The 21,019-nt window shown below is 47.1% G+C and overlaps 1 protein-coding gene across 2 annotated transcripts in view; it reads right to left on the bottom strand.

Annotated features, from left to right (window-relative positions):
* The window catches only part of PISD (phosphatidylserine decarboxylase), a 44,873-nt gene extending 42,239 nt beyond the window's left edge, over nt 1–2,634 (bottom strand). Inside the window, exon 1 of one of the 2 annotated variants that reach the window (XM_007975471.3) lies at nt 2,414–2,634. In XM_007975471.3, the coding sequence (XP_007973662.1) occupies nt 2,414–2,478 (65 nt within the window). In that variant the 5' untranslated portion in view covers nt 2,479–2,634. The remainder of the gene's footprint in view (nt 1–2,413) is intronic. The other variant, XM_007975472.3, reaches the window with a different exon arrangement.
* Between the last annotated feature and the right edge of the window lie 18,385 nt (nt 2,635–21,019).

Raw genomic sequence — 21,019 nt, 5'->3', positions numbered from 1 at the left:
TAAAAATACAAAAAATTAGCTGGGCGTGGTGGCGGGCACCTGCAGTCCCAGCTACTCGGGAGGCTGAGGCAGGAGAATGGCGTGCACCCGGGAGGCGGAGCTTGCAGTAAGCCAAGATCACGCCACTGCAATCCAGCCTGGGCAACAGTGCGAGACTCCATCTCACAGAAAAAAAAATATATATATGTATATATATATATGTGTGTGTGTATATATACATGTGTGTATATATACGTATATATGTGTGTGTATATAGTTTTCTCCCCCTTTTTAAAATGATGGTGACTGAGGTACAGCTTCCTCTCATCATTTAAAAAAATTATTGTAGATGGGGTGCGATAGCTCACCTCTGTAATGCCAGCACTTTGGGAGGTGAAAGTGGGTGGATGGCTGGGCGCAGTGGCTCACGCCTGTAAACCCAGCACTTTGGGAGGCCGAGGCAGGCAGATCACGAGGTCAGGAGATGGAGACCACCTTGGGAAACATGGTGAAACCCCATTTCCACTAAAAATACAAAACTTAGCTGGGCATGGTGGTGTGCGCCTGTAGTCCCAGCTACTTGGCAGGTTGAGGCAGGAGAATCGCTTGAACCTGGGAGGCAGGGGTTGAGGTGAGCCGAGATCACACCACTGCACTCCAGCCTGGGCGACAGCGAGACTCCATCTCAAAAAAAAAAAAAAAAGTGGATAGATCACTTGAGCCCAGGAGTTCGAGACCAGCCTGGGCAACATTGTAAAACCCTGTGTCTACCTGCCCCCCCAAAAAAACAAAAAAAACAGCTGAGTGTGGTGGCGTGCACCTGTGGTCCTAGCTACTCAGGAGGCTGAGGTGGGAGAACTGCTTGAGCTGAGGAGGTGGAGGCTGCAGTGAGCCATCATCACACCACTGCACTCCCACTTGGGCAACAGAGTGAGGCTCTGATTCCCAAAACAAATAAACAACAACAAAAACTTTTTTAAGATGTCATATTTTAGTCCTTCCAATTCATGACACACTTTATTTATTTTTAAATTTTTTGAGACAGAGTCTCACTGTGCCGCCCAGGCTGGAGTGGGGTGGTGCAATCTTGGCTCATTGCAACCTCTGCCTCCCAGGTTCAAGAAATTCTCCTGCCTCAGCCTCCCAAGTAGCTGGGATTACAGGTGCCTGCCACCACGCCCAGCTGATTGTTGTATTTTTTAGTAGAGACGGGGTTTCACCACATTGGCCAGGCTGGTCTCGAACTCCTGACCTCAAGTGCTCCACCCACCTTGGCCTCCCAAAGTGCTGGGATCACAAGCGTGAGCCACCGCACCTGGCCTATGACACATTTTAAATGAATTCAGGGTTGACTCATAAACAGCACGCCTGCTAATAACATTGAAAACAAAGCCTTCTGCCCAAATTCTAACAGTTACCACCATAATGCAGAGCCCTCTCCTGAGAGATAATCATTTCTGTACAGTTAATGATGAAAATGTCACGCTTTTATAACAAGACCAATGACGGTTACTGTTCCCCCTCAGTCCAAATCCGGTGTCCTTCTCCTCCCAAAACTACAATAAGTTATCCTCTGATCAACGCTGACAAAATGAACCCTGTAGGAAACACACAAGTATGACGCATCTCTCAAATCTTAGCTCTTTGAAATGACACCAGGCAGCCGACTCTGAGTCACAGATACCAACATTTTAACTCATTTTCTGACAGTCCAAATGCTCTAAGTTATTTTCTGTATAACAACTGTCCCCACAGTGGGCAGCCTGAGAGAAAGATCGTCGCGTGAGAGAGAGGTACCTTGATTCCTGGCTCTGCTACAAACTGGCTAGGTGAACTCGAGCAAATCCCTCCCTCTCTCGGAGCCTCAATCTCATTAACTCCAAAGAGAGACAGCTGGACTAAGAAGACCCCTCAAGTCTCTTCAATTTCTAAGAACTTAACAGCTGGGGGTCACAAGGGTAACCAAGACTCTAGCCCCATAACAGACTGTTTTGAGATTACTTAATCTAACCCTCGAGCTTCAAAGACTAAGATCCAGAAATGATAGTAGCCTGACACTCAATCTAGTGCCCTTCCCACAAGACATCCCTCCTCCTACAAAAACGAACACATGAGAAAATGGCATCTGAATATCTGAAAGCCCTGCCTCGAGTCAAGTGACGGGCAGGAAGCCTATTTCATCTGGTTTTGTCCCTCGTGAACTTCCACCTAGCTGGAAAGGGCAAAGCGAGACTTTCTAGGCCACACCCTAACTAAACCCGGACCGCCCTACACAGGAGCAGTCGCACCTGCTCCTAAGCTCGAGGTGAAGGTAGCTCCGTCTCCACCCAAGCTCGCCTCAGAGCGAGCCCGCGACAGAGAAACATCTCTCTCCAGACCCCAGCTTGGCCCAGGTTGCCCCACGCCCCAAGGCAGTCTCTTCGCGCTGCTATACCTGCTCCGCCACGGCGCGACCCCGTGCAGTAATCGCAGGAACCGGTGCACCACGGACGTCGCCATCTTGTCTCCTCCCTCTCAGCGAGCCAAGCCCCCTTCACACGCTGGGCGCACGCCTAAGGCGTCACGAGTCTCGAGTTCACTGGGCCAATGAGAAAAGCGCGGGTTGGGGGCGGAGCCGACTAAGCTCCGCCCTGTGTCTACTACCCACCCCATCCGCTTGGCACCTCCGGAGCTGGGGTAACTAGTGCGGGTGGTGGAGCTGTCGGTTTCGCTAAACCTGGGCTTGGTCGCAGCACTGCCACTCCTCCTCCTTCCCTCTGGCGTGCTTTTCCGCATGTACCTGGAAAATCTGAGTCATCCAAGGTCCAAGAATGTTGTTTCAAGTGATCGAACTTGCTCATTTTACAGATGGGGAAACTGGGCATCCATGACTCAGCTCTCGTTTTCTGAGTGCCAGAGTGTGTTGTGAGCACTTTGCATGCATGGTGTCACATCATTCTTATCTCCTACCGCTGTGCTGCCAGGGAGACCGGGGGCAAACGGTCTTGGATCACCCAGAAATGTAACCAGTCGTTAAATTCGGTGCCTGGTGCTTGCTCTTAAAAAGGTTCCAATCTTCAATTGTAAGAGGAAAACGAGTTTTCAGTCGTGTCTGCTACTTTTTACTGTGCACTGACTAGAGACTCGCGGCTAGGACCGAAACATTATCCCCATTTTAAAGATGAGGTACCTGAGGCTCAGAAAGGTTAAGCGACATCTTCAAGGGTACATAAAGGGCACATGCTCAAAGACTATAAAATAGTGAAGCCAGAATTGGAACATACGTCTCTGACTCCAAAAACCATGTCCTAAACATTCTTCCTATTTTTTTTTTTTTTTTCTGAGACGGAGTCTTGCTCTGTCGCTCAGGCTGGAGTGCAGTGGTGCAATCTCAGCTCACTGCAAGCTCCGCCTCCCAGGTTCACGCCATTCTCCTGCCTTAGCCTCCCGAGTAGCTGGGACTACAGGCGCTTGTCACCACACCTGGCTAATTTTTTTTTTTTTTTTTAATTTTTCGTAGAGACGGGGTTTCACTGTATTAGCAAGGATGGTCTCGATCTCCTGACCTCGTGATCCTCCTGTCTCGGCCTCCCAAAATGCTGCGATTGCAAGCGTGAGCCAATGCGCCCGGCCTAAACATTCTGCCTTTTAAGCCCTTTGCCTAGAATCTGGCAGAATTTGGGTCCAACAACTGCAGGAATACAGCGCTACTTTTTCCTCTGCTAAGCTGATAATCACAGTTGCCTTCACCAGGCATTTGACAGGAGGAGGAATATGCTCCCTGGTGCCTGCAGTTATTTCTGTGTCGTTGGCTTAAGTTCAACTAGGGCATACTCAGCTCCTACAGAGAGCTTAGAAGGCACCAGGTTTGGTATTTGGGGGAAGATACCTCCCTTTATTATGGTTTTCAAAAGTCCGAAAAGAAAAAAAAAAATTGTATAGAATTGGTTTTGGCGGGGCACAGTGGCTCATGCCTGTATTCCCCACTCATTGGGAGGCTGAGGTGGGAGAATAGCTTGAGCCAAGAGTTTGAGACCAGCCTGGACAACACAGTGAGACCCCATCTCTTTTTTTTTTTTTTTTTTTTTTTTTAAGAGGCTGGGCATGGTGGCTCACCCTGTAATCCCAGCACTTTGGGAGGCCAAGGCAGGCAGATCACCTGAGGTCAGGAGTTCAAGACCAGCCTGGCCAACATGGTGAAACCCCATCTCTACTAAAAATACAAAAATTAGCCGGGCGTGGTGCCGCCTGCCTGTAATCCCAGCTACTCCAGAGGCTGAGGCACGAGAATTGCTTGAACCTGGGAGGCGGAGGTTGCAGTAAGCTGAGATCGTGCCATCGCACTCCAGCCTGGGAGACAGAGTGAGACGCCATCTCAAAAAAAAAAAAAAAAAAAAATTGGTTTAATTGGTTTTACTATCCAACTGAGAGTAGTAAACCAGCAGGGAATGCGGGGAAATTATTTCAAAATGAAGTGCATTGGGAAAACTGAATATCCACATGCAAAAAGTAAAGTGGAGTCTAACACCACATACAAAAATTCATTCAAAATGTATCAGAGACGTAAACTGAAGAGCTAAAACTATAACACTCTTAGAAGAAAATATAGGGGAAATCTTCATGACGTTGGATTTGGCAATTATTTCCTGTATATGACATTAAAAGCACAGGCAATAACAACAAAAACAAAGATAAACGTCAAAATTAAAACTTTTGTGCATCAAAGAACACTATTAAGAGAGTGAAAAGACACCAGGTGCCGTGGCTTATGCCTGTAACCCCAGCACTTTGGAAGGCCAAGGTAGGCAGATCACCTGAGGTTGGGAGTTGGAGACCAGCCTGGCCAACGTGGTGAAACCCTGTCTCTACTAAAAATACAAAAATTAGCCGGGTGCGGTGGTGCAAGCCTGTAATCCCATCTAGTCAGGAGGCTGAGGCAGGAGAATCGCTTGAACATGGGAGGCGGAGGTTGTAGTAAGCCGAGATTGTACCATTGCATTCCAGCCTGGGCAACAAGAGTGAAACTCTTGTCTTTTTTTTTTTTTTTGAGACAGTCTGTGTAGCCCAGGCTGGAGTGCAGTGGCGCCATCTTGGCTCACTGCAAGCTCCGCCTCCCCAGTAACTGGGACTACAGGCGCCCACCACGACGCCCGGCTAATTTTTTGTATTTTTAGTAAATACTGGGTTTCACCCTGTTAGCCAGGATGGTCTTGATCTTCTGACCTTGTGATCCGCCCGCCTCGGCCTCCCAAAGTGCTGGGATTACAGGCATAAGCCACTGAGCCCGGCCCGAAACTCTGTCTTGAAAAGAGAGAGAGAGAGAGAGAGAGAGAGAGAGAGAGAGAGAGAGAGAGAGAGAGAGAGAGAGAGAGAAAACAACCCACAGAATGAGAGAAAATGTTTGCAAATCATGTGTTATCTGATCAGGATATGTGCTCATTACTGTCATGTAGATGGATAGGGAAGAACCTATTTTTCCAAGCTTATAGGGAAATAAATAAATGGCTCACTGAAATGCTTTTAGAATAAAAGTCTCCAGCTTTATTTTTTAAGATGAATCCTCACTCCATTGCCCAGGTTGGAGTGCAGTGATGCAATCTCGGGTCACTGCAGCCTCTGCATCCCGGGTTCAAGCGATTCTCCTGCCTCAGGCTTCTGAGTAGCAGGGACTACAGGCGTGCCACACACCCAGCTAATTTTTGAATTTTTAATAGAAACGGGTTTTCATCATGTTAGCCAGACTGGTCTCGAACTGCTGACCTCAAGTGGTCTGCCCGCGTCGGCCTCCCAAAGTGCCAGGATTACAGGCGTGAGACACCGCGCCAGGCCTGACAGTCTCAAACTTTAGAGCAGGCTTCCTGCCCACCAAGGTTTGCACTCTCTGTGCCTCCTTCAGTAAGAAACAGCATTCACGGCCGGGCGCGGTGGCTCAAGCCTGTAATCCCAGCACTTTGGGAGGCCGAGACGGGCGGATCACGAGGTCAGGAGATCGAGACCATCCTGGCTAACACAGTGAAACCCCGTCTCTACTAAAAATACAAGAAAATTAGCCGGGCGTGGTGGCAGGCGCCTGTAGTCCCAGCTACTCGGGAGGCTGAGGCAGGAGAATGGCGTAAACCCGGGAGGCGGAGCTTGCAGTGAGCCGAGATCGCGCCACCGCACTCCAGCCTGGGGCACAGAGCAAGACTCCGTCTCAAAAAAAAAAAAAAAGAAAAAAAAGAAACAGCATTCACTTCTGTAAGACCCACCAACTTAAGCACTCGGATCTTCGGCAGCTTATCTATACATTTGGATGGATATCACTTACCTCATGGAATTGCAAGGATAAAAAAATGCAGCCTAACTAAGTTCAAGGCACCTGGTAGGTGCGAATTACTCAACAACTAGGGGGCATTAATTTCTGAGATTTCTCTGTGGCCGCTAGGGGGCAGAATTAGCCTAGAATTTAAGAACCAGCTTGCCTCAAATTTGTTTTCAAAGGATTTTTGCAGTGTGGATGGTGGTGGCGGAGCTTCCAGGCTTTCGTGAGCCCTAAGCACTTTTGCCTCAGTGGACTGACCCCTTTCTCCATTAAAAATTAAAAATTATATTTTACAACTGTGTTGGTATAAAGACTATTGTCTTTATATTAACACATTTATATTTATAAATCCAAGCTGAATTCATAATTATTATATTCTTTTCTTTTTTTCCCTCTGAGACAGAGTTTTACTCTGTGGCCCAGGCTGGAGTGCAGTGGCCCACGATATCGGCTCACTGCAATCTCCGCCTTCCGGGTTCAAGCGATTCTCTTGCCTCAGCCTCTCGAGCGCCTTCGATTACAAGCGCTTGCCACCATGCCTGGCTAAATTTTGTATTTTTGTTTAGAGAAACGGGGTTTCACCATGTTGGCCAGACTGAGCCCAAATTCCAGGGCTCAAACGATCCTCCCACCTCGGCCTCTGGAAGTGTTGGGATTACAGGCATGAGCCACCGCACCCAGCCTCATTTTTAAATTTTAAATTTAAAATTAAAATTAATTTTAAAATTAAAAATTTTGTTGTGGGCCCTTAGCACTTTTTTCTTTCTCTCTTTCCTTCCTTTTCTTCCTTTCCTTCCTTTTCCTTCTTTCTTTTTCTTTCTTTCTCTTTCTTTCTTTCTTTCTTTCTTTCTTTCTTTCTTTCTTTCTTTCTTTCTTTCTTTCTTTCTTCTTTTGAGACAGGGTATTGCTCTGACACCCAAGCTACAGTGCAGTGGCACAATCATGGCTCACTGCAACCTGGACCTTCCTGGCTCAAGCAATCCTCCCACCTCAGCCTCCCGAGTAGCTGGGACTACAGGTGCACACCACCACACTCAGCTTATTTTTGTATTTTTTGTAGAGATGAGGGCCTCACTATGTTACCCAGGCTGGTCTCCAACTCTTAGGCTCAAGTAATCCTCCCACCTCGACCTCCCAACAAGTTGGGATTACAAGTGTGAGCCATGGCTCCCAGCCAGCACTTTTCATATTGTCTTAGTCCATTTCTTAATCTGTTAAAATTGGGAAACATTGGTAACTGCTTGATAGGCACAACAGGGTTTTATTTTGAGATGATAAAATTTGTCCTGAACTAGGCAGAGATGAATATTACACCACATTGTGAATGTACTAAATGTCACTGAATTGTCCACTTTAAAATGGTTGATTTTAGTCTGGGCACAATGGCTCACGCCTGTAATCCTAACACTTTGGAGGGCCAAGGCAGGTGGATCACCTGAGGTAAGGGGTTCAAGACAAACCTGTCCAACATGGTAAAACCCTGTCTCTACTAAAAATACAAAAATTAACCGGTTGGGCTGGGCTTGGTGGCTCATACCTGTAATCCCAGTATTTTGAGAGGCCGAGGCGGGCGGATCACGAGGTCAGGAGTTCAAGACCAGCCTGGCCAGTATGGTGAAACCCTGTCTCTACTAAAAATACAAAAATTAGCTGGGTGTGGTGGTGCTCTCCTGTACTCCCAGCTACTTGGGAGGCTGAGGCCAGAGAATCGCTTGAATGTGGGAGGCGGAGGTTGTAGTGAGCCAAGATCATATCACTGCACTCCAGCCCGGGTGACAGAGTGAGACTTCATCTCAAAACAAAAAAAAAAATTAGCCAGGCATAGTGGCGGGTACCTGTAATACCAGTTACTCAGGTGACTGAAGCAGGAGAATCGCTTGAAGCCAGAAGGTGGAGGTTGCAGTAAGCCGAGATGGTACCACTGCACTCTAGCCTGGGAAACAGAGCAAGACTCCATCTCCAAAAAAAATAAAGGAAGATGACAAGCATTGGAGAGCATGTGGAAAAAATTGGAATCCTTATATATTGCTGATGAGAATGTAAAATGGTGCAGCCACTGTGGAAACCAGTTTACCTTGTTCTGTCTCAAGCTAGTAATCCCAGCACTTTAGGAGGATCACTTGAGCCCAGGAGTTTGAGAAAATGGTGAAAGCTCATTTCTACAACAAATGAAAAATTAGTCCAGCATGGTGGTGCATACCTGTAGTCCCCAGTTACTTGGGAGGCTGAGGTGGGAGGATCACCTGAGCTCAGGAAGTCGAGGCTGCAGTGAACCATGATCATGCCACTGCACTCCAGCCTGGGTGATACACCCAGTTTATAGCATTATAATGAGGGTTTGCACCATTATTCGTGTGCAGCACACAGGAAGTGCTTGATAAGTGGAAGCTGCTAGCTTTGTCATCATCACTTTTTAATTTTAGGGCTGCTGCCTCTCAACCTTGCCTATGCCCTGACACCTCTAGTCAGAAGCATTTGCTTAATCCATCCATTCACTTATTTATTCATCGATTTAATAAGTGTGTATTTATGGGAGTCTGCTCTAGGTATGAGTGTGGGCATCCATGCCTTTAGGAAGCTTTTATTCTGGTGAGTACAGATATCAGGGAGGAGTGCTTCTTTGAAATCTGCGTTTTTAGAATTCAAGCTCCACACCCTGCCCCCTAACAAGAAAATCTCATTTGTTTTATTGCGTGATGTTTGCTACATCGGGATAATTGTTATAGAAAACTGTAAGGTACTGTGTTGTAATAAAAAAGCCAATTATTGCTATGTGTGGTGGCACGCACATGGAGTCCTAGCTACATGGAGAGGCTGAGGCAGGAAGATCACTTGAGCCCAGGAATTTGAGGTTGCAGTGAGCTACGATCATACCACTAGCACTCTAGTCTGAGCAGCAGAGCAAGACCCTGTCTCAAAACAAAAACAAAAACAAAAAAGCTGGCTGGGTGCAGTGGCTCACTCCTGTAATCCCAGCACTTTGGGAGGCCAAGATGGGTGGATCACTTGAGGTCAGGAGTTTAAGACCAGCCTGGCCAACATGGTGAAAACCTGTCTCTACCAAAAATACAAAAAATAGCCAGGAGTGGTGGCAGGTACCTGTAATCCCAGCTATGTGGAGGCTGAGGCAGGAGAATCACTTAAACTCAGTAGGTAGAGGTTGCAGTGAGCTGAGATTGCACCACTGCACTTTAGCCCAGGCAACACAGCGAGACTCCACCTCAAAAACAAAAACAAAAACAAATTCTCAGCCAGGTGAGGTGGTTCACACCTGTAGTCCTAGCACTTTGGCAGGCCTACGCAGGCAGATTGCTTTGAGCCCAGGAGTTCAAGACTAGCCTGGGCAAAGTGGCAAAACCTCATCTCTACAAACTACAAAAATTAGTTGGGAATTAGTGGCTCACACCTGTAGTCCCAGCTACTTGGGAGGCTGAGGCTAGAGAATCACTCGAGTCTGTGAAGCAGAGGTTACAGTGAGACGAGATGGTGCCACTGCACTTCAGCTTAGGTGAAGAAGTAAGACCCTGTTTCAAACAAACAAACAAAACAAAACAACGGCCAGGTATGGTGGCTCACGCCTGTAATCCCAGCACTTTGGGAGGCCCAGGCGGGCAGATCACAAGGTCAGGAGCTCGAGACCAGCCTGACCAACATGGTGAAACCCCATTTCTACTAAAAATACAAAAATTAGCTGGGCGTGATGGCGCACACCTGTAATTCCAACTACCTGGGAGGCTGAGGCAGAAGAATCGCTTGAACCTGGGAGGTGGAGGTTGCAATGAGCTGAGATCGCGCCATTGCACTCCAGCCTGGGCAACAAGAGCGAAACTCCGTCTCAAAACAAACAAACAAACAAACAAAAATTCAAAACAAAACAAACAAAAAAAAACCCTATTTCTCGAAATTTTACATTGAAACTGTCACATAATTAACTTTACATGTGGTTTATGGTTAATGGTAGGTATTAGAAAGTACACTTAAAAGTCCTGTGGCTTGGCCAGGGGCAGTGGCTCACGCCTGTAATCCCGGCACTTTGGGAGGCTGAGGCGGATAGATCATAAACTCAAGAGATATAGAACATTCTGGACAACATGGTGAAAACCCGTCTTTACTAAAAATACAAAAATTAGCTGGGCATGGTGGTGCACCCCTGTAGTCCCAGTTACTTGGGATGCTGAGGCAGGAGAATTGCTTGAACCCACGAGGCAAAGGTTGCAGTGAGCCAAGATTGCACCACTGCACTCCAGCCTGCTGACAGAGTGAGTTTCCGTCTCAAAAAAAAGTAGCGTGGGCCGGGCGCGGTGACTCACGCCTGTAATCCCAGCACTTTGGGAGGCCGAGATGGGCAGATCACGAGGTCAGGAGATGGAGACCATCCTGGCTAACACGGTGAAACCCCATCTCTACCAAAAATACAAAAATTAGCCGGGCACAGTGGTGGACTCGTGTAGTCCCAGCTACACAGGAGGCTGAGGTTGGAGAATGGTGTGAACCCGGGAGGCAGAGCTTGCAGTGAGTGGAGATTGTGCCACTGCACTCCAGCCTGGGCGACAGAGCAAGATTCCGTCTCAAAAAAAAAAAAAAAAAAGTAGCGTGGCTTACTTAATTTGGGTTGGTGGCAGTGATTTGTATAGAAGGCTCCTGGAGGAAGGGATGTCTGCAGTGCGACCTTGTGATAGGCTAAATAAAATAATACCACTCTACACCCCCATCCTCAGTGATGTCCACATTCTAATCCTCAGAACCTGTGAATGTGTTATGTTACATGGCAAGCAGAATTGAGAAATGGAGAACAGATCAGTGGTTGCCAGAGATTAAAGAAAGGGTAGGAGTGGGAGGGAAATGTGTGCAGCTATAAAAGGACTAAGGCATCCTTGTAGATCCTGGTGATAGAAATGTACTGTATCTTGACTATATGGATGTCAATATTGTGGTTATGATATTGTATAGTTTTGCAAGATGTTGCCATTGCGGGAAAATTGGGAAAAGGGTACACCAGGATCTCTCTGTATTATTTATTTCTGTTTTTGTTTTTGAGACAGAGTCTTACTTTGTTGCCCAGGCTGGAGTGCGGTGGTGTGACTTTGGCTCACTGAAACCTCCACCTCTTAGGCTCAACGATTCTTGTGCCTCAGCCTCCTGAATAGCTGGGATTACAGGCGCACGCCACCACACCTGGTTAATTTTTGTATTTTTAGTAGAGACTGAGCCACCGCGCCTGGCCTCAAGTTTTTCATTTTAAAGATAAGGAGAGGTCACATGACTTTCTGAAGGTCACAGGGTCAGCAAGTGAAATGGCTGGACTGGATACTGCAACCTGACTCCCAGGTTCCTCCATTTCACCTAAGGCATCCATAGTTTTCCAGGCTGAGTTTTTATGACTCCTGTGCCTTCCAAAAAATACTGGGACAATGTGAGTACTGAAGTGGAATGACGGAATTCTGCAGCTGGTATCTGAATGCAGAGCTATGGGGGAGAGGTTGTGGAATGTTAAAGTCATATAACTCCATTTAGCTCACAATAGTTTTGTAACAATTTGTTGCAGGAAAGTGATCTTGGCCCTGCGGGGCTCAGTGGCTCACACCTGTAATCCCAATACTTTAGGAGGCCGAGATGGGTAGATCACCTGAGGTCAGGAGTTTGAGACCAGACTGGCCAACATGGCAAAACCTTATCTCTACTAAACATACAAAAATTAGCCAGCTGTGGTGGTTCGTGTGTGTAGTCCCAGCTACTTGGGAGGCTGAGGTGGGAGAGTCGCTTGAACCCAGGAGGCGGAGGTTGAAGTGAGCCAAGATGGCACCACTGCACTCTAGCTTGGGCAACAGAGCAAGACTCCATCTCAAAAGACAAAAAAAAAAAAAAAAGAAAAGAAAAGAAAGTGATCTGGAGCTTTAATCATCTGAGTGATTTGCAGCATGAAGTCTCTAAGAGAAATTCCAAGATATTCTGCAAGATTTTAATTTCTGTGTGTTTGATGCTGCTAGAGACAGATTATTTTTGTTGCTGTTGTTGTTTTGAGACAGGGTCTTGCTCTGTCCCCAGGCTGGAGTGCAGTGGCACACTCATGGCTCATTGCAGCCTGGACCTCCTGGGCTCCAGAAATCTTCTCACCTCAGTTTCCCAAGTAGCTGAGACTACAGGCATGGACCACCACACCTGGCTAATTTGTTTGTATTTTTTGTAGAGACAGGGTTTTGCCATGTTGTCCAGGCTGGTCTCCAACTCCTAGGCTCAAGTGATCTGCCTGTTTCAGCCTCCCAAAGTGCTGAGATTATAGGTGTAAGCCACCACACCCAGCCAAGATAACTTGTTTTGCAAAGCAGATTTTGCAACAGATTTCTTTTTTTCTTTTTCTTTTTCTTTTTTCTTTTCTTTTTTTTTTTTTTTGAGACGGAGTCCTGCTCTGTCACCCAGTCCGGAGTGCAGTGGTGTGATCTTAGCTCACTGCAACCTCTGCCTCCTGGGTTCAAGCAATTCTCCTGTCTCAGCCTCCAGAGTAGCTGGGACTACAGGCGCCTACCAGCATACCAGGCTAATTTTTTGTATTTTTAGTAGAGACAGGGTTTCCACCTTGTTGGTCAGGCTGGTCTTGAACTCCTGACATCAGGTGATCCACCCGCCTCGGCCTCCCAACGTGCTGGGATTACAGGCACGAGCCACAAGGCCCGGCCTTTGCAACAGATTTCTTAGGTCTCATGCTGTTCATAAGATTACATCTTAGGTAGATCAAGTTTTTTGGCTACTTCTATCATTCTTACATTCTTTTTTATGTTTTGTTTTCTTGAGACAGACTCACTCCGTTGCCCAGGCTGGAATGCAGTAGTGCAGTCTCCGCTCATTGCAATCTCCACCTCCCAGATTCAAGTCATTCTCCTGCCTCGGCCTCCTGAATAGCTAAGGACTATAGGCGTGCGCCACCTTGCAGTGTGATTTGCAGCATCAAGTCTCTGAAAGAAATTCCAAGAAATCCTGTACTAATTTTTGTATTTTTTGGTGGAGAGAGGGTTTCACCATGTTGCCCAGGTTGGTCTCAACTCCTGACCTCAAGTGATCTGCCCAACTGGGCCTCCCAGAGTGCTGGGATGACAGGCAGAAGCCACTGCACCCAGCCTCTTTCTTACTTTTTTTTTTTTGAGATGGAGTTTCACTCTGTTGCTCAGCCTGGAGTGCAATGGCACGACCTCGGCTCACCGCAACCTCCGCCTCCCAGGTTCAAGTGATTCTCCTGCCTCAGCCTCCCTAGTAGCTGGGATTACAGGCATGCGCCACCATGCCTGGCTAATTTTGTATTTTTAGTAAAGACAGGGTTTCTCCATGTTGGTCAGGCTGGTCTCAAACTCCCAACCTCAGGTGGTCCACCCGCCTTGGCCTCCCAAAGTGCTGGGATTACGGGCATGAGCCACCGCGCCCGGCCTCTTACATTCTTATAAGAATAATATTTCTTCTTATATTCCTATTTTATTTTCTTTATACTTCGTGGTAGATTGAATTATTGTTCATTTATCCCAATTCTTCATGCTCTTGCTGTGTTTCGTTTGTTTGTTTTTGAGATGGAGTCTCGCTCTGTCACCCAGGCTGGAGTGCAATAGCGCAATCTTGGCTCATGGCAAGCTCCGCCTCCTGGGTTCAAGCAATTCTCCTGCCTCAGCCTCCCAAGTAGCTGAGACTACAGGCGCCCACCACTAATTTTTGTATTTTTAGTAGAGATGGGTTTTCTCCGTGTTAGCCAGGATGGTTTTGATCTCTTGACCTGGTGATCCGCCTGCCTCGGCCTCCCAAAGTGCTAGGATTACGGGCATGAGCCACCACACCCGGCCCATGCTCTTGCTGTATTATATCCTTCTCGTTTGACATGTAGGTCTACAATTCTTCCACCACGAGCAGAATATTTTCTCTGCCTTGTTAATGTGGAGCTGGCCATGTGTCTTGCTTTGGTCAATGGATCATATAAGGATGTGAAGAGAGGAGTGGCCTTAAATGTGCTTGTGTAATTCGGCTTGGATCTCCTGCTCTGGGAAGCAGTTGGTGTAAGGAGGATGAGACCTTTTAAGCAGACCGGGACCTAAAATACAGCCATGCCCAGTTGACCTGCAGCTGAAGCAGAGCCACTAGACTGAGCCAAGTCTAGATCAGCCCACCTCAGTCAACTTGCAGATCCATGAGCATGAGAATAAATGCTCACTATTGTTCTCTACTGAATTTGGGTAATTTGTTATGCAGCAATATTGCAAAAATAGCTGGCAAACACACATCAAGAATGTACTTCTCATTCAGATTTTGCATATACAAGAATAAACAGTTTATATTATATGTGTATGGCTTTTCTTTCAAAATAAATTCTTTAAATGTATAGTTTTTGATCTTGCTCATTTTTATTTCAGTGTTGATTTAATCTTGCCAAGAATCTTATTAACACTTTGAGATAGCCAGTTCTTTAAAAGAATGTTTCTTTAAGTTTTGGAGTTGACAGATGTACATCTATTTCATTATACTCACCCTCGTACCCACTGGAGCATCACAGGGAAATGAGGCAATTTGCTAAATGAGGATGTGTCCTCCTACTTCTTTACTTCTTTTTTTTTGGTGTTTGTTTGTTTTTTGAGAAGGAGTCTCACTCTGTCGCCCAGGCTGGAGTGCAATAGTGCAATCTTGGCTCACTGCAACCTCTGCTTCCTTGATTCAAGCGATTCTCCTGCCTCAGCCTCCCTAGTAGCTGGGACTACAGGTGAGTGCCACCACACCCAGCTAATTTTTGTATTTTTAGTAGAGATGGGGTTTCACGGTGGTGCACGCCTGAAATCCCAACACTTTAGGAGGTTGAGGCGGGTGGATCACGAGGTCAGGAGTTCGAGACCAGCCTGAGCAACACAGTGAAACCCCGTCTCTAATAAAAATACAAAAATTAGCCAGGTGTGGTGGCACGTGCCCATAGTCCCAACTACTGGGGAGGCTGAGGCAGGAGAATCACTTGAACCCGGGAAGTGGAGGTTGCAGTGAGCCAAGACCACGCCATTGCACTCCATCCTGGGTGACAGAGTGAGACTCTGTCTCCAAAAAAAAAAAAAAAAAAAAAAAAAAACGAAAGAAGTTTGAGACCATCCTGGCTAACAGAGCGAGACCCTGTCTCTACTAAACATACAAAAATTAGGCAGGCATGGTTGCATGTGCCTATGATCCCAGCTACTCAGGAGGCTGAGGGAGGAGAATCACTTGAAGGCGGAGGTTGCGGTGAGCCAAGATCATGCCACTGCACTTCAGACTGGGCAAGAAAGTGAGATTCCGTCTCAAAAAAATAAATAAATAAAATAAAAATAAAGATGTAAAAATAGTCTGGGCACAGTAGCTGACACCTGTAATCCCAGCTACTTTGGAGGCTGAGGCAGGAGGATCATTTGAGCCCAAGAGTTCTAATCCAGCCTGGACAACATAGCAAGACCTTCTCTCTCTCCATATATATATATATATATGCATATATATATATATATATATATGCATATTTATTTATTTATTTTGAAACGGAGTTTCACTCTGGTCTCCCAGGCTAGAGTGCAATGATGCGCTCTCTGGCCACCGCAACCTCCGCCTCCTGGGTTCAAGCGATTCTCCAACCTCAGCCTCCCACGTAGCTGGGATTACAGACTCCTGTCACCATGCCCGACTAATTTTTGTATTTTCAGTATTGTAGTAGAGATAGGGTTTCGCCAGTTGGCCAGGCTGGTCTTGAACTCCTGACCTGAGGTGATCCGCCCACCTTGGCCTCCCAAAGTGTTGGGATTACAGGCATGAGCCACCGTGCCTGGCATATATATATATATATTTGAACTTAATATTATATATATATATAAAAAATATATTAAGTTCGAATATACATATATACATTCAAACTCCTGGCTTCAAGTGAAACGTCTGCCTTGGCCTCCTCAGGCGCTGCTGCTATTACAGGCGTCAGACACCGTGTCCAGCTCGGTGGTTAGCATCTTTATTTGGAGGCGAGGGCAAGCCATGAGAGATCTTAAGGAGTGGTTCTGACAAGTGCAAACTTGTGTTTTACGAAGACCACTTAGGCAGCAGTAGGGGAGGGACAGTAGGGGAACAGGCACTCAAGAGTAACTGCCATACTTTGGGATCCATCCCCCATCCCTGTGTTTGCAGTATTTCAGGGACCATTTCAACATCTCCAAAAGTCTAAGATTAAAAATGCAAAAGAAAAGAGAGAGAAGCTGCTAAGGCGAGTCTTTCTCCCAGGCTAGAGTGCAGTGGCACGACCTCGGCTCACTGCACCCACCGTCTCCCGAGTTCAAGCGATTCTTCTGCCTCAGCTTCCCGAGTAGCTGGGATTACAGGCACGCACCACCACGCCCGGCTAATTTTTTATATTTTTAGTAGAGTCACCAGGTTGGCCAGGGCTGGCTCGAACTCCTGACCTCAAGTGATCCACCCGCCTCGGCCTCCCAAAGTGTTGGGATTACAGGCGCGAGTCACCGTGCCTGGCTCACGTGGCGAGTCTTAACCACGTGACCCTCTCCCCTCTCCACACCCGCAAGTATCAGCGAAGGACTAGCAGCCTCTTCCAATGTGGGTAGCTCCTTGGATGGCCCCGCCCCTCCGGAGAGCTACAGCCAATCAGACGGCGTGAGGCCGGCAGTGGGTGCGGCTGCGCCTGGCGATGCACAGAGCGGAATACCAGGAAGTGTCCAGATTTGCTGTCAGTGCTTGGGCAGGTAGCTGCACACCAGGTACCTTGAGTAATAGTTTAAGAACGGGTGGACAAAAATTAGGGGGAATCTTCAAATATTCAAAGAGTCAGCGAGGTAAAGAGGACTTGGGCAGGTCTGTGTAGCAACGGAGGCGGGAATCATTCATTGACCCATGAAGTATTTCCTGAGCTCCCACCACGTAAGACCAAGTTCTGTTCTAGATGTCCGAGGGGCCAGAGTGAATAAAGCAAAGTCCCCGACCTCAAGGAGTTTAACGTGAATAATATGGTGAGGTGGTGGTGTTATAAAAAAATATAAAACACCGGCCAGGCGCGGTGGCTCACGCCTGGAATCCCAGTACTTTGGGAGGTCGAGGCGGGTGGATCACTTGAGGTCAGGAGTTCGAGACCAGCCTGGCCACCATGGTGAAACCCCGTCTCTACTAAAAATACAAAAAATTAGCCGGGCGTCGTGGCGGCGCCTGTGATCTCAGTTACTTGAGAGGCTGAGGCAGGAGAATCGCTTGAACCCAGGGTTGGAGGTTGCTGTGAGTCTTGATCGCACCACTGCACTCCAGCCTGGGCGACAGAGTGAGACTGTCTCCCAGTAGAGTGATCTGGAAAGGCAAATATCTGAATACAGTAACTGAAGGAGCCATGTAGAAATGTGAGAGAAGGGCATCGCTGTGGGCACAGGCAGCAAGTGCACACGTATCATGAGATCCAAGGAAGGAACAGCCAAGGGTCAGTGTGGAAGTTGTATTCAGATTACTTCTACCTCCTCAGTGAAATGCAAAGGAAAACTATCAGCTGTGGATAGGGAAGGAGAAGGCACTGGAGGTTTCAGAAAGATGTCATGAAGGACTCACTTATGACCCTGTAAGTTGAAGAATTATGAATTTTCTAGAACACTTTTTAAAAAGAAATCTGGCTGGGTGCGGTGGCTCACGCCTGTAATCCCAGCACTTTGGGAGGCCGAGGCGGGTGGGTCATCGAGGTCAGGAGTTCGAGACCAGCCTGGCCAACATGGTGAAATCCTGTCTCTAGTAAAAATACAAAAATTATCCGGGCATGGTGGCGCATGCTTGTAGTCCCAGCTACTTGGGAGGCTAAGGGAGGAGAATCACTTGAACCTGGGGGGCAGAGGTTGCAGTGAGCTGAGATCGCGCCACTGCACTTGAGCCAGAGGGACAGAGTGAGACCATCTCTAAATAAATAAATAAATAAATAAAATAAAAAAGAAATCCCAGAATGAATTGCAGAAATGTGATCTTGGCAGGTGCAGCCGCTCATTCCTGTAATGCCAGCACTTTGGGAGGCCAAAGTGGGAGAATTGCTTGAAGGCAGGAGTTAGAAACCAGCCTGGGCAATGTAACAAGACCTTGCTTCTACAAAAAATAAAAAGTTAGCCTGGTGTCATGGCACTGTGGTCTCATCTACTCAGGAGGTTGAGGCAGGAGGATGGCTTGAGCCCAGGAGTTCGAGGTTGCAATGAGCCGTGATCATGCCACTGCTCTCCAGCCTGGGTGACAGAGAGTGACGGTCTCAAAGGGGAGGGGGAGGGAAGGTAAAGCACGGTGACTCATGCCTGTAATCCTAGTACTTTGGAAGGCCAAGGCAGGAGGATCACTTGAGACTAGCCTGGGCAACATAGTGAGACCCTATCTCTTCCAAAAAATAATTAGCTGGGCTTGGTGGCATATAACTGTAGTCCCAGCTACTTGGGAGGCTGAGGTAGGAGGATCTCTTGAGCCACGATGTTCAAGGCTACAGTGAGCTAAGATGTGATTGTCCCACTTCACTCAGGCTGGGCGAGAGTGAGACTGTTTCAAAAAAAAGAAAAAAAAAAAAAAAAAGGAAAAAACCGCGTTTTCCATTGCTGGAAGAGGGCAGGACACCCGAGGATTCTTAAATCAGTGTTATTTTTTAATTTAATTAATTTATTTTTTTGGAGACAGGGTCTTGCTCTGTCACCCAGGCTGGAGTGCAGTGGCATGATCTTGGCTCACTGCAACCTCTGCCTCCCAGGTTCAAGTGCTTCTCCAGCCTCAGCTTCCTGAGTAGCTGGGATAAAAGGCGTGCACCACCACACCCAGCTAATTTTTGTATTTTTAGTAGAGATGGGGTTTCACTATGTTGGCTAGGTTGGTCTTCAACTTCTGACCTCCATTGGGAGGCTTGCCTCGGCCTTGGCCTCCCAAAGTGTTGGGATAACAGGCATGAGTCACAGCACTCAGCCTTAAATCAGTTTTGACCAGTCCTCACGAGGCTCTACCAGCACAAGATTCTGTAATGAGAGGTTAAAGAGATTATACTGCCTTAACTGATAATTAGCAACTCTTTTCTCAAGAAATGATGTAGGAGAGTACCCTTCTCCAAATAACCATGAAACTTAACAAGCAGCACAGCTGTCACGCAGTTAATTTCCCTAAATAGAAGACTACATGGATAAAATTCCTTGCTGAAGTTCTGAGGCCAAGAAGGGGAAACTGGGCACTGCTTTTGCTCTGGACAGAGGAAGAATGTCCTCAGGAATCATGCTTCTTTCTGGAATGTATCAATATGGTGTTAGAGAGGTGTTTTCAGTCATTCTTTCACCAGTTTCCATTGGCTAAATGAGAAGCAGAAGATTCATAGCGTAACCTCATAAACAGCTGGGAAGGACAGGTGTTAAGTGGTGAGATCTTTTAAAAAGTAAATGAGGGACTGGGCGCAGTGGCTCATGCCTGCTATCCCGGCACTTTGGGAGGTCGAGGTGGGTGGATCAGCTGAGGTTGGGGGTTCAAGACCAACTTGACCAACATGGAGAAACCCCGTCTCTACTAAAAATACAAAATTAGCCAGGCGTGGTGGTGCATGCCTGTAATCCCAGCTACTCAGGAGGCTGAGGCAGGAGAATCGCTTGAAGCTGGGAGGCAGAGGTTGCGGTGAGCTGAGATCACGCCACTGCACTCCAGCCTGGGCAACAAGAGTGAAACTCTGTCTCAAAAAAAGTAAATGAGGCTGGACTCAGTGGCTCACACCTGCAATCCTGGCGCTTTGGGAGGTCAAGGTGGGTGGATCACCTGAGGTCAGGAGTTCGAGACCAGCCTGACCAACATGGTGAAAACCCCATCTCTTCTAAAAAAATAAAAAATTAGCTGGGCTTGGTGGTGGGTGCCTGTAATCCCAGCACTTGGGAGGCGGAAGTACAAGAATCGCTTGAACCCAGGAAGTGGAAGTTGCAGTAAGCTGAGATTGCATGCCACTGCACTTCAGCCTCGGCGACAGAGTGAGACTCCACCCAAAAAAAAAAAAAATAAAATAAAGTCGAAGTCAACTAGCATGGAGACAGGAGGCAACGCTCAAATGTTTCCCTGATCTGGGAGTGGGTCAAGCTTTTATGGGATTCCTGTCTAGTCCTAGGTGATGTCAATGCAATTGGCCTGCCAGGCTTGTGGTGGTAACAATTAGGAGGTTAAAGCTTTTTTCCATTGTGCACGCTCGGGGAATTTTGGCTCTGTGTCACCTGTAACAGCTTAAGCAATGGTTAATCAGTTTGAGCTGGTCCCACAGTTACCACACAATACTTCTCAGAAAATGGTGACCACTTTGGAAGGAATGATGCTTGCTGTGATATTTAACTTTGGAATGTCCATTTTAACTTATTGCCAAGCCACAAGAACAAAGTAATGGCCTTGAGAGTTATTTGAAAGGTTTTCAAAAAAATTTATTTTCATAAATTAACACACATAACAGTGGAAATTTTAGAGTCACAAACTACCAAACAGAAAAGGAACTGCAGGGGCATCATGTATACCAATGTTACCAAAAATGTACAAATTTCATTGAACTACTGACCATGATAATATATAAACATGTCAGGCAGCTAATTTTACTGGCCCAGACCAGCCCAAGGAGATGCTGAGGCCTCTCACGAAGAATTCAAATCCAATTCAGCACCAGAGAGGGGCTTGTGAAGACACACAATCAACAAGCATTGTATCTGAGAGCACACTGCACTAGATGGCCGGCTCAACAAGGACCCCCCCTTCATCATCAAAATAGCTTTTGCTGCTCGA

This window comes from Chlorocebus sabaeus, chromosome 19, assembly GCF_047675955.1.
Source record: "Chlorocebus sabaeus isolate Y175 chromosome 19, mChlSab1.0.hap1, whole genome shotgun sequence".
NCBI lineage: Eukaryota > Metazoa > Chordata > Mammalia > Primates > Cercopithecidae > Chlorocebus > Chlorocebus sabaeus.
This window is presented reverse-complemented; position numbering and strand designations above follow the sequence as displayed.